Source organism: Hemiscyllium ocellatum, chromosome 1, assembly GCF_020745735.1.
Source record: "Hemiscyllium ocellatum isolate sHemOce1 chromosome 1, sHemOce1.pat.X.cur, whole genome shotgun sequence".
Taxonomy (NCBI): domain Eukaryota; kingdom Metazoa; phylum Chordata; class Chondrichthyes; order Orectolobiformes; family Hemiscylliidae; genus Hemiscyllium; species Hemiscyllium ocellatum.
Window position 1 is genome coordinate 161,830,321 of NC_083401.1, and position 14,162 is coordinate 161,844,482.

General features: G+C 39.4%; 1 protein-coding gene across 4 annotated transcripts in view; it reads right to left on the reverse strand.

Moving 5' to 3' along the window:
* nr3c2 (nuclear receptor subfamily 3, group C, member 2) overlaps positions 1–12,867 on the reverse strand; it is a 314,785-nt gene extending 301,918 nt beyond the window's left edge. The window contains exons 1-2 of one of the 4 annotated variants that reach the window (XM_060827287.1): positions 12,373–12,867; positions 8,218–10,020 (exon numbers count right to left, since the gene is read on the reverse strand). In XM_060827287.1, coding sequence (XP_060683270.1) covers positions 8,218–10,001 — 1,784 coding nt within the window. In that variant the 5' untranslated portion in view covers positions 10,002–10,020; positions 12,373–12,867. Of the gene's footprint in view, positions 1–8,217; positions 10,021–10,764; positions 10,849–11,080; positions 11,630–12,372 lie in introns of those variants that run through there. The other 3 variants (XM_060827277.1, XM_060827295.1, XM_060827304.1) reach the window with 3 other exon arrangements.
* Between the last annotated feature and the right edge of the window lie 1,295 nt (positions 12,868–14,162).

Here is a 14,162-nt window from a genome sequence, read left to right on the forward strand (position 1 = left end):
GTAAATTCTTAATTTAACTCAAACTGGTGCATAAAAAAACAAGAAATTTCCGAGACAAATTACACTGAACAAAAATCAAGTTTTCAATTTTTTTTTGCAAGTTTAAAATTTTGCCAGTTTAAAAAGCAGCATGCTAGAAGTTGGCTCTGTCCACAGAATAGTCATATGCTCCTAGATAAAATTGATCCCTCATGGATAAAATTAATCCCTCCTTGTGAGTTTCCATTTAAACATGTCCACCTGTGAGTCTTGAACAGTTCTTTAAATTGAGCATTTAAATTTTTTAAAGGGCGGGTAGGGACTTGGGAGAAAAAAAAACTTTAAGGTTGAAATTTTGTATAATTTACCAACAAGCTGACTACTGTAAGCCAACATAAATAGTAAAGTATTTGTACAGTCATTTTAAGATCATGTCTTTCGAAATCAGCTTAGTTACAGCTGGCAAATTAGACCCTAATTAAAAACATTTATGTTTTATGATAGTAATCATACAGCAGAAAAAAAAACTACCTGATTATCACTGTAAATGTAACAAGGTATGTAATGATTGTTGAGAGAGAGAGAGAGAGAGAGAGAGATCAATTTAGCAAAACTGAGCTTGCAAGCACATGCTATTACACTTCTAAAAAGTGGTTATTGTTGCAAGTATTTTAGGTTTAAAGATTGGAAGGTAAATTCAAGTATCCCAAATGCAAGACTCCGATTCAAAGTTTTCCTTTCAAAAAAACAATTGGACTTCTTGCCACCCCTCTCCACAGGAATGCAAGAGTTATTATCAAGCATCAAAAGGGTTAAGGCAATATGTAACCCTGCTTCTCCTGCTTGAACATGCTGAATTGAAATTTTATCAAGAGGACCTGCAAAAAAAATTCTTTTCCTCTCAGACTTAGAGTCAAGCATTTAAGGTATTATATAAAAGCTGTCTCCAAAATTACAAATTGCAAAGTTACTCTGAACTGAGAGTACATATACAATCACCAGCAGGTTTCAAGGTTAGAAGCAACTGGGAAATTGAACTGGAAGTGATTCTGCCCAATGCCAAATGCGAATCTAATTTGCCAGCCCACCTCTAACCCTATTCCAATCTACATATTACTGTAGGAGAGACATGTTGCCAAAGCTTTGCATCTTGCACTCACAGCATATATAGTAGATTGCCAAATTTCAAAAAAAAACAGCAATTTATACTACAGGAGCAAAGGATGCTGACTGGTTGCAGGTTGACTTTGATTGATAGAAGCACTGTATGGAGAAAGCAATGGAAAATTACAGACTCCTAAGCTCCAGACAGATCCATAAAAAGAGCGTTCAATGATTCATTTTGTTAGCAGACAATTGGGTCCTGCATAAGAATGTATGTTGCTTCTAACAAATGTAAATGACCCACACTGAGAGCTCAACTGATTATCTTAAATTGGTTCATAGTGCAGCTATTAGCTCACTTTGGATTGTTCAGTAAGGCTGCCCAATAACATTATCACATCTAAAAATAGATTTCATGTTTTGGGTTTTGCAAGTGCAGCCAGTTGAATGCGATCAGTATTGCTTATTAAAAATACCTAAAGGAAACCAAATTAAACGTCAATTACTTGTTGAGCTTCATGTCTAAATCTTAATATATTAAATCAAATAGCAGTAAATAATCCTAAAAGGTTGATATTTGGCCCACAGTGGGTGTAACAATCATACAGTGACCTATTGCTTTACAGCCACAATCGAAAAAACTCCCCCTTTGAGATTATTTGAAAAACACATAAAAGCTTGAAAATTAAGTGTTCATAGGGTAGATGAAAAGAGGGGGTAGAGGAATTTATATTGCAGAATAACATGATTTTTTAAAAAGTTTGGATTCACAGATCAAAACATTGAAATTTAAAATTCTAATTGCGTGTTTAAACCTTTTCATGGCCTCACTGTTTCTACCTCTATGACGACTTCCAGCCGACCTACCTTAGGAAATTCCTACAATTCTGGCTTCTTGTTTCATCCCCCATTTCTTTCGTACCATAATAGGCCATCAGATGGTCAGGCTCTCGGCTCTGGAGCTCCCATTCTAGATTTTACTGCCTCTCTATCAAGCTTCACCCCAATTCTTTAAAACGCATCTCCACAACAAAGCTTTACATCGTCCCTCATAATATCGCCTTCCCTGACAAAAAGTCAATTTTTGCTTGATTACCCTTCTGTGAACTGGCTTGCAAAGCTTTTCCATGTTGACGTAACAGAAAATTCTAGCTATTTTTGTTCCTTGAAATCTGTCAAAATCAAATCAGCACCAAAAGTATACATTTCACCTCCAGGAGGTCACATGAATTTGCCAGCGGTAAAGCACCTGTATAAAATACCAGTGTTCTACTATACATCAGATAACTATCGTTATTCTTAAGCAAGATCCAGGAGCAGGCTAGCAGACAGGGTGGGATGGGGCAGGAGGTTGTAAATTCAAGTGGGAGTGCTATGTCCATCACCTACCTTCCTCTACTGAATTTTACCAGCAGTATTACATAACCTGCTCACCCTTGAGCCAATTGAGCCTTGTAAGTAGCCATTTAATGGCTTCCTCCTGCAACTACTAGCTCTGGATGGAACCTAAACCACTTAGTAAGGCCAACAGGTGCATAGAAAACCCTGTGTCTTATGAGCGGCACCAACGTCAGCCAGGACACCATTCCAGCCTCTTGATTGCTGTCCCACCATCAACTGGGGCTTGGTGTGACCACCCTACATACTGAGTATTCTGGCTGCTGAATACTCCTTGCTGGTTCTGATAGCAGTTCCAGCAGCGACCACTGCTCCCAGTGACAGCTCTGGGAAAGAAATTTTGTTAGCCATGTGACAAAGCAGAAACTGCAACTTTAGACACCTATGCCGGCACGGTGGCACAGTGGTTAGCACTATTGCCTCACAGCACCAGAGACCTGGGTTCAATTCCCATCCCGACAACTGTCTGTGTGGAGTTTGCTCATTCTCCCCATGTCTGCGTGGGTTTCCTCTGGGTGCTACGGTTTCCTCCCACAGTCCAAAGATGTGCAGCTTTGGTGAATTGGCCATGCTAAATCACCCGTAGTGATAGGTGCAGGAGTAAATGTAGGGGAATGGGTCTCTTCGGAGGGTCGGTGTAGACTTGTTGGGCTGAAGGGCCTCTTTCCACACTGTAAGTAATCTAATCCACTCGCCTGACAACCATAAAATCTGGTTTTGGTTTGTAGGCTTGCCCTGACTTTCCAACTAGAGAGCTGGGCCAGCACCTCCATGTTAAATCCTGGGCATTCAAAACAAATGTATTTAAATAGAGATAAATTGGTCCCATTAGATCAATTATAATCCATAAATGCTGTGCTGAAATCAATATATAGAACTGTACTCACATGTAAACAAGTATGCAAGTTTTACTTATAAAAGATAAAATTTGAAATTGTAACACACCTGATATAAAATCCAAGTGAATGGTGTAGTTTCAGTGTTACCAGCCAGAAAAAAAATCCTGCTACATACAAGGCTTTAATTTAATCTGATTCTTTGTCAATCTACACTTCCTTACTTCCATATCTCTATAAATACTCTTACAAAAATGTTTTATGTCAGAGAGCTGGCATGTAAATTCTGTCAGTGTGACAATTTAAGCAATTAGGCAGGACTATAATGCCAACAGATCTAATCCATTGCTCCAGCTGAAGCACTTAATAATTTAAACAGCATCTACTCTGAAATAATGCTCATGAACTACACTACTAATTATCAAATCTAAATCACTCCCTTTTTAATCACAATCATTAACCATGAAATTTGTGGCACTTACTACAACTCTCAGCATTTGTGGCATTTTAACACTTTGAATGCTAAGTTATCAAATGTAGAATATAATAATTCAGCACAGGCAGAAGAAATGCACACAGAGATTGAATGAAAAATAATTGTTTTAAAAATACAAAATTCAGCAGAAAGTCTTTCACAGGCATAGATTTAGTAATATATCTGACTGAAGCAGCAAGACTAAACTAGATAACAACGCTCAGGAGATCACCAGGCAATAACACATGTTTTATTTTATAAATTCGATTGAATACATGTACTGGAAACTGCACAATTATTTTTCATATTTTCAACATTAATTTTAAAATTATTCAGTTACAAAAGGGCAGGTATATATTTTTACCATTTATTCCCTCCATTCCCTTAACTAAAGGTCAAGTTATCCAGCAACTGGTTGTCACATTTCCACATAGAATGAGTTGCCAATTCGAACGTCTTTCATAGCTGATTAACGAAGTGGGAGAAGAAAACAAACAAAACGTTCAGTTTTACTTCGTTTGTTGTGCAGATTCCCTCAGTTGGGTAGGAAAATCAGACTGATCCTACTGTACTGAACTTTTGTGCACCAGTTGCTCATCACTTCTCCCGCTTCACTTTTTTAAAAAGATCAATCTGTTTTAGATATTACACACCTCCAAGGACAGATGGGACTTGAAACTGAACCTTTTGCCTTGGAGGTAGGGACATTACCATTATGCCACAAGAGCTCTTCTCTTTTGCTGGAGTCAACTTCATGTTGTGTCTCAATGATTGTTTCTCAAGTAGACTCCGTCTCATGAATTTAATCATTAAGTTCAAATATTTTCAAGATAAAGCCTAGCTGGAAATTGGTAACATGGCAGTCTACATTTGCAAAAGTATTAATTTCACTATTTTGTTAACTTAAAAAGGTTCTAATTCTAATCAATTAATTGAATTCAAACAAGCTAGAACTATTAGATATTTTTTCTCAAAAATAATATTGCCATAAGTAGGTTCACTATGACTCAGTTACAATATATGATCCTTTCAATTATAGTTTGTGACATTAGCTGTAAAATTATTAACATAGTTCTTTGACATTCGTTTGATTTTCAGCGGGGTAATGCCTCTGGTAAAATAGGAAAGAATGTATTAAGTAGTTGTATAAGAATAGCATAAAATATAATTTTCAGCAAAACAAATCGCATTCTCTTGAGTTTTCACTCACTGAGAAAACCAGTGGAAAGAAATCCAAGAAATAGGTTGACTATGATAGCCCAGCCTTTTCACTCAATCTAGGCTTAAAAAAAACAAAGGTGTCAGCACTGTTACTTCATCTGAAGGCCCACCTCTGCTCTGTTTTCCACTGAGGCGCACTTCTACAAATATCGCACGAGACCTTCAGAACCTAAAACAAGCTACATTTTAGTTTCTCTGCCAACAAACTATTAGGAGTTATTCCCTACCTCTGCCTGAAACCTGATTAAGCTGTGAACTAACACCAGGCAGTATCAGCTCACTTCCTATAAAACAGAGTTCAACAGTACAAAACAACCAACAGATTATTGCAAATTTGCATTTAAAGACAAGACAGCTGATTTGTAAAATAATAAAATACTTATCTAAAAACAAGCTAAATTTAAGTACATGGAATCCTTAATGTGTATTTGTCTGCTCTATATGAAATGTGTGTTTGAAACTGTGACAGGGGAATCAAAGTGACACTGACATCACCCCTTTCCTTAGTATCTTTGTTAATTAATTTATGGAATGTGAGAATCACGGCAAGGCCAGTGAGAATAAAATTTCAAAAAATAACTGAAGGTAGGACCTACTGTCGTTATTCATGACATATTATTCAGCTGTGTTAAAAAATGTACACTGCTTGGCATCATATTAACTTTTTGCGACAAGATATCTATGAAAATTATTTTACATGTTGTGCTAACAGGTCCTGTCCCATTGGTGCCATTTAGGTCATTCAACCCAAAATAATTAAAGAATACTTTGATCAGGACAAACTGTTAACAAATTTGACAACGATAATAGAAGCATTAAAAAAATATGATGAATCAAGATTAGACGTAAGAAATGAAAGTGCAGCATGTCAACCAAGGATATTTTGGATGCTTTACCAGAAATGATTTCCCTCTGTTGTAATGGTTTTATGGGTTTTGCTAAAAAAAAATTGTGCGTTGAGTAGCAAATGTCTTACTTTCTGTAATGTTGCAAAGAAAGTAATCTCACCATACATCACTGTTCTGCACAATTATTATCAAACAGAATTTTTCCCTGAAATCTAAAATAAAGTACAGTAAATTACTATTCACAAGTTTGAAGACGAGACATGTAAACCACTTAAAACAAGAGCTGCTTGATTAACTGACATGATTATGAAATTCAGAAGCAGAGCCCAAGATTTATTAAATTTAGCAAGTACAGCATTTTATGTTCAAGATTGAATATTTACAACTACCCTCAGTGATTCTTGATGTTAATTTCTGTCAATCAGAAAACCGGGAACTTCTGAACGCTACTGTTCACCGTAGCTGTTCTCTGTCACAGAAAAAAAATCTAATTATCCAAATATCTTAATATGAATGATTTTATTGATAAACATTATGACCGTGAACTGTAAACAACCAAGATATTTACAAAGCATTACTGAATTAAAAGAACATCACTCATCAGCAATGATCCTAGACTTTCAACAAAGTTTTGACCCAAATTTCTAGTCAACAAGCCAAAATATTTCATCGCTGGCAATATTACTGACATAAACATAAAATTTTAAAAAGTGAAATTGCAACTTTTCAAAGGATAATAATTGATATTATTTTGTCGTCTAGGGTCATGAATCCCGAACTTAGAGTTCTTGAATCCTTTGCACTTCTGATGTAATTTTGAACCAGATGCAAATATATATCAATATTGCTTGGTTCTATAGTCACTTGCAAAATTAAAAACTATTATCATCAACTACAAACATACAATTTTGTTTTAAAAACAGTCCCATGTAGAATTGATATTTAGAGCTTAGGGAAATATTTCCTTCACACATATCTAAAAATAACAGTAAAACATCTTAAAATTATAATTTGAAATGCAACTTAATTCAAACAGCCTATCTTCAAGGATGTATGTCAACTCCTATGTCAAACAAGTAAAGGATAATAAAATGAATTTGAACAGCACATTAATTCAACATTACTGTATTTGTTAGTTGTGGATAACTTGGCAGAAAGGTAAGCTGTCCATTCTGTAACACATGCAATTGTTTCATTGAAGTGGAGAGATCATGATAAACCAGTAACATGCTAAAGCACCATGATATTGAACTTACAGAATATTTTCATACATAGTAAATTAGAAACTCATGTAACATCTAAATATGAGGAGGTATATTACAGAAATAACTGTATATACTTCCATAATATTGTTTTTATGTTAAAATGGAAATTGAGGTATTTTTAATTATTTATTTTAAATCTGGATGATTACCTCAAATATGTTTCCTGCAAAGTAGAGACATGTAGCAGCTGGAAATGATAAGGAAATAGTTAACCAGCAGGAATTTGTCGGATTGCAGTTTAATCAACGGGCTCTTCTGACACATAAACAATGAAATAAATCCTAAGTAACTATGGGAATCAGAAGGCTGAGATTGAATTACATACTTCAGCTTATTTACCATTGGATACCTGAAACGAACTTGAATAGTTTTTAAAATTGTTTTAGCTATGTTCCACTCATATGTTGCAACCATCCTCAAAACATTTAACAATTCAAGTAGTCTGAAAACACACAAGAAGAAACTACAACTTGTTGCTACGTCTGAATCTATAAGAAAATGTCTAACCTGAAGTTTCCGAAGTTCACTTGTTTGGCAACAAAGCATTTCAAGTTTTTATCATGTCACTGCCAGATTTTCAGTTTCTATATATTATTTCATACCAGCTGATAACCATTTAAAATTTATCCAATGCCATGCATATCATAAATGGAGATTTGTTCTACATAAGTCAAAATACCTCATTGCATAAAACCTTTCAAATTTATCAAAACAAAAATGTTGAGTCGCAGAAGATTCCATTTGCCTGAAGAAGGTATAATAGTAGCTTAAAATATTCAAAGCAGCTAATAATGCAAGAATGTAAAACTATTGGGGAAAGTAGTTACATGCTATACTTTTCTAAGTGGAATTTCTAAATTATAATTTTCGATACAGCAATTTTGCACGTGTATCGGCATATCCTGTCTAAACTGGCACGTCATCATCAAACATACAAATGACTTGCCTTAAGTAATAAAATAACATACATGGCATTTCCTGCATAACTGACTAATTAAAGGTATAAGCAACATGGCAGCATTATTTCCAGATTACAGATTAACACCAATTTGAACTAATTGAACAACATACATTGAGATTCAAGAACTCACCGTGACATTTTCTCAGGAATGTATCCTTGCAGTAGGTAGCCATCATTTCTTCCCGGGGATATGGAACTTTGAGGTGTGACAGGGTGCGACTTCCAAGATCCAAGAACAGTGCATACAGGAGTAATTAAATTCAAAAGCTGATTTCGCTGTTCTCTCATAAAAGGGCAAGGCACAGAAATTGTGCCACTGGCTCCAATTCGGTAATGAAATGATTGTCCAGTTGAATTAACACCTATGATGGTGGATGGAACTGAACAATTGGCTTGGCAGTACCCTTCATCATTTGGCTCCTGTTTGATCACTGTTGTCAGGTTGGGTTGCAAAAATGTATCATGTTCATAACTAGAGTTAGAGGAGGATGTGGGGATTCCCAAAACCCCATAAAGGTCAAAGGTGTCTCCGTAACCTGCCTTTGCATCAATCAATTGATGTGCAATTTCTGAACAGGGATTATCTGAAACTTGACTAGTGTACATTGAGTTCAGACAAGTGGTTTCATTCATCTCGCATTTTAGAGGCATTGAGAACATTGAATTAGATAAGTCTGAACTCCCTCTACTTAGGAAACATGCCCCACCAAAATCACTGTCTACTTCAGTTTTCATAAACTGAGCAGGATTGACATTGTTAATTGGTCCTGGGTCTAAGCATTCATCTTTTGTTTTTTCATCCTTAAATACTTTAATTTCCTCATGTTTTTGATTTCCTGCTCTTGGGTTCTGATGGGGATTGAGGATCATTCTTGGTTCAGCAGCAGGGCTAGAAGTAGAGTAGCGCAGATTATTTACAGCAGGGCTGGAGACAGAAGAGGCCATGCTGTTATTGTTAGGGCTAGACAAAATGTTATTATTAGCAGAAACAGAAAGAGGAGAAGCAAGATTACTAGGAGTAGAAAGAGGAGAGCTCATGTTATTGGGACTGGAAACTGAAGAATGCAGGTTACTGATATTGGCAGGACTGGAGATAGAAGAGCCCAAACTGTTCATATTACTAGGACTAGATATGCTGACACTATTTATCTTAATAGGACTGGAGATAGCACAATGAACATCACTTAGGCTAGTGGTAGAAGCGCTTAAATTATTGATATCATCAGGGCTAGAGATGGAAGATCCCAGATTGCTAACAGTATCAGGACTGGATAGAGCTAAGTAATTTATTTTAGCAGGACTAGGGACACAAGAGTTAATATTAGTAGGACTTGACACTGAAGACCCCAAATTATTAAAATTTACAGGGCTAGAGATGCATGATCCCTGACTGTTTCTTCCAGGGCTTGAGGAAGAGGAACATCGTCTCATCCCTCGCTGTAATACGATAGCATTAACCTTTTCCTCCTGAAGGTTCAGTTCATGTCCACCAATTTCTGTAATATTGCTAGACCTTCCCTCCATTTGATCAGGTTGCATATTGTAGTTAAACTCACCCCCCATTTCTTTTGCAGAATTCATATACAAACCCATAGACTCAGCAACAGTTTTTGAGAGTTCTTTAGCAGATCCTAGAGTGCATTTTGGATCTGAAGCAAAAAAACCAAGGTGCTGATCTTGGTGTTGCACTTGATAATGAGGCTGATGCTGAAGGACTGGAGAGACCTCCTGACTCCTTTCTCCATCACCATTCTTCGCAACTGGAGGTATGCAACTAACATTGAGGACAGTCATTGTCTTATTGTCACAGGTATCATTCTGATCTCTTCCAACATTCAAGGTCGATTTGTTTAGACTCCACTGTCTTCCAATATTCATTACTTCAGGGTAGTCAATATATCCTTTGGTTTCCATTGCTGTTTCTTTAACACACCTACAACACAATTGAATTGTATTTTAAAAAGAATAGACTCTGCTCCATTTCAGGTAGAAAACATATCTGTGCAAGAATAACAATTCATAAAATAAACTTACAATTTGTATTAATCGACAGCAAACATATTAAGAAAATCCAAATTAAATGTATACTTATATCCTAATGTATTTAAGAATTAAACTTTAATCAATCGTTGCAGACAGTAAGCATTCTATATAACGTTGACTTTGAGGCAAGAGTGCGCAATTAACTCCAGATAATCTATCGAAAGTTGCCGTGTATGAGTTGCCTGTTAATGAAAGAGCTGTAAACGAATAATTGTGAGATTAATGAAGTGGCATTCCTGATATTTAGAATCTTTTTAATGCAAAATGAAAAAAAAATGCAGCTGGTGTACAAGATAGCGAAGCCAAATATTATTTTGCAATGTAGACGATGACAGAGGAAGAATATTTAAACACGCATACATGTGTACATCACTCCGACTCGAAACACAATTATGAGGTTAATAGCAAAAGATGATGTGCACCAAGAGAAAACCACGAAAAACAAAAAGCTTACTAAATACTATAATCCCAAATTATGCAACTTTACTTCCTTTTGCGGCTCAAAAGTTTGAATAACTCGACGATACAGTTCGCGTCAGGTGTAATGTTAGATAAACACTCCTGTCCAACAGTACCCCGCAGGATTTTACAGCAGGGACCACTGTCTCTCCCCCCCCCCCCCCACAAACCCCACCTTATCCTCACAGGAGACCCAGTTAATCCCTGGGCTGGTTGACAGGTTTACACCAACTGAACCGGAGCACCAGGGCACTCTGTAAATCCACAGGCTGGTTGCTGCCGAAGCCTCTGGATTTGCCCTGCTCTCCGGTCTGTCTACACTCTCAATCCTTTCGCCTCTCTCTCTCACTCACTCGTGATTTTCGCCTCAGCCTTAGCGTTGAACAGGCAGGTTTCAATTACAAGTCCAGTCTTCTTGTCAATAACGGAGCAAAAACATTAATTAAGCTGTCAGCGATGCCCTTATTTCAACATTGCTTTCTGCGACTCACCCCTGCCCTCAGACGGCTGGTTTTGACAGCTTTTTAGCTGCCTGCTGCGAGGCCATTCACATCAAAGCCAAAACGCGGAGACATGATGTTGCTCAAATATACACGCAGTGTATACATTGTGAGCGAGTGAGTGAATTATTTTCAGCAGAAAAAGGGGAGGGAATGACTCGGGGAGGGGCGCCCCTCTCGGACCTGCTCGTTGACTGGAGAGGGTCGCCGGGGCGTCCCGCCCACCGGCGGCGCCGATTGGCCACGGGCGGCCCAGGCCCGGTTCTCTCTTCCCCCTCCACCCCCCCCTTTAACACACGAGAGGGAAGGAGATAAGGGGAGGCGCCCGCGCTCTCTGATTGGTCGGGCGGGCTGTCATTCAGCCCCGGCGGCTGGGAGCGGGGGGGGGGTTGGAGGATTGTCGAGGTCTCTTGCCGCAAGTCGCGAGCTTGGGGCTTCGGGAGGGAGCGCGAGGGCGAGTCTGAGCGCCAGTGAACTTTCTCCCCCACCCCGCGCGCCGGGCCGCAGCCAACGGTCCGCTGGCCGCGCGCCCAACCGTCACCCCCCCCTTGACTCCCGCCGTAACCTGACTGTGAGAGCGCGCTCGAGCCACCTGCAGACGCTCACTCCAATAAATATAACTGCTGCAACTGAAAATATATTAAATATATTGTCAGGAAGGAGGCGGGGAAGGGTGCGGGGAGAATATCTGGTAAGACTCCACCCGGCTGACGCAATGTTAAAAAAAAACGCGACGATTTTATCCTTTTGGTTGGTGGAAGGTTTTAGTTTTTTTAATTTTTTTTATATATATATATAAAACGCTTAGTTAAGTGAAAACCACCATTTTCGTGCAAAGCTTTTTCGACACCGGAGTGGTATCTGCGTTCTTTCTATGAAGAAAGCGGTTTTCAGAATCTGTCCCTCCACCCCCCCCCCCCCTTCTAATTTTATTTTGGTCCTTCACGGGAGAAAAGTTGAAGTTGGGAGGGTTTTCTTTTTATTTAAAAATGAAATGAAAGCCGAGCTAATGGAGAGACGATGCACGGCCCACGTTTAAATTCTGTTTCTCCAGGGAAAGGTCAATCTGCGCAACGCCTCGCTGACAGGGCGCTGACTTTGCGAAGGTGCTTTTTTTATTATTATTATTTTTAAATGGTCGCGGACAGATCATCCAAGGGTTCGTCAGCCGCACGCAAGTTAACGAGCCACGAAACCGCTGCTAGTCTGGCTTAATGCCTATTATTTTTTTAAAAAATTAAATGTATGTAGTAGGTACGCAGAAACATAAATATTGCACAAACCTTCACATCCAACTCATTGCGATATGAGGTCGGAGGAGAGGAGTATGGCAAAAAAAGATCAAGTATCCTCGAGATGCAACACTTTTATTTTCTTTTTTTAAAAAAAAACAAGAAAGACTACACAGTACAGATCAAATCACTTCAGTCCCCGCAGTTGACGGGTTCGGTTCCCGAGCGAGCTGGTGTACGTGTCCTCTGAAGTGATTCCCTCTCGGCAATCAGAGCGTCCGAGTCCGCCAACGGAATCGTCAAAGAGGGGAAAGTTTCTGTCCATCGCCCGAGTCCTTCCCTTTTCTCTCTCTCTCTCTCTCTCTCTGTGTTGTATTGCAATGCTGGGTGGTGAGGCGCTCGGACGCTGCCACTCTCACATTGCAAGGCTTCGCCGCCGCCGCTGCTGCTGTTTCTGCTGCCGTCCTGACGTCAGGCTGTTTGCATTGACACTGCACTGGGCTCACTTCAAGGGGGAACCGCTACACTAGGAACCAGTGGGAACGTTACCACTGCAAAACCACACGGATCTTCTCCCCTTTCTTTCGCAAATTTAGAATACCACATCTAGGCCACAAGTATTAAACAGTCACCCCCCCCCCCCCCTTTTACCTTTCACTGATATCTTCCTGTGGTTGTTCTTCATATTTCTGCTTCTATACTTCTACTCTTGCAACCTCTCTCTCTCTCTACCCTCTGCTCCCCCCTCTTTTTGGATGGGAAGTAGAGGGTGATGTGACAGGCAAAGGTGGACTGCCAACTCTATCACTAACTGATCCGATGGCTCACTGCCTCTTACTTACTATGACTGACAGAATCTCTCCTTGGTAAAGACACATGCAAAGTGCTCATATAGAACCTCAACATACCTTCTGCGTTCATGTGTAATTCCCTTTTTGATTCTTAGTTTCAACCTTTCTTTACTATCCTTTTACAATTGTTGTGCCCATTGAAGATGTTTGTTTTGCCATATTTTAGCTGCTGGTCTTTTTTTCATGTTCTCTCCACTTCCGTCATTACTTTTTAACTTCCCCTCTGAACGTTTGATACTCATATTGATTTTCACTTCTCAACCAGAAACTTTCTATGCTTCAATTACTCCATTTTTTGTCAAGCAAGAACCTCCAAATTTGTTTCTCTTCCCTTTCTTTTGTGGGAAGATACCTTAACTGTACATAAACTGTGTCCTGTTTAAAGACAGCAATTATTTCATTACAGTCTGGCCTTGCAGTCTTTAAATTCAGTTTAGCTGGGCTAACTTTATTCTCAGCTGAAAATGTGTTGCTGGAAAAGCGCAGCAGGTCAGGCAGCATCCAAGGAGCAGGAGGACCGACGTTTCGGGCATGAGCCCTTCTTCAGGAATGAGGAAAATGTGCCAAGCAGGCTAACATAAGAGGTAGGGAGGAGGGACTTGGGGGAGGGGTGTTGGAAATGCGATAGGTGGAAGGAGGGTAAGGTGAGGGTGATAGGCTGGAGTTGGGGTAAGCGCGGAGAGGTCAGGATGAAGATTGCAGGTTAAGAAGGTGGTGCTGAGTTCGAGGGTTGGGACTGAGACAAGGTGGGGGGAAGGGGAAATGTGGAAACTGGAGAAATCTGAGTTCATCCCTTGTGGTTGGAGGGTTTCTAGGCGCAAGATAAGGAGAGCGCCTCATCTTCTGCCTAGGAACTCTCCAACCACAAAGGATGAACTCAGATTTCTCCAGTTTCCTCATTTCCCCTTCCCCCCACCTTGTCTCAGTCCCAACCCTCGAACTCAGCACCACCTTCCTGACCTCTCCGCCCCCACCCCACTCCGGCCTATC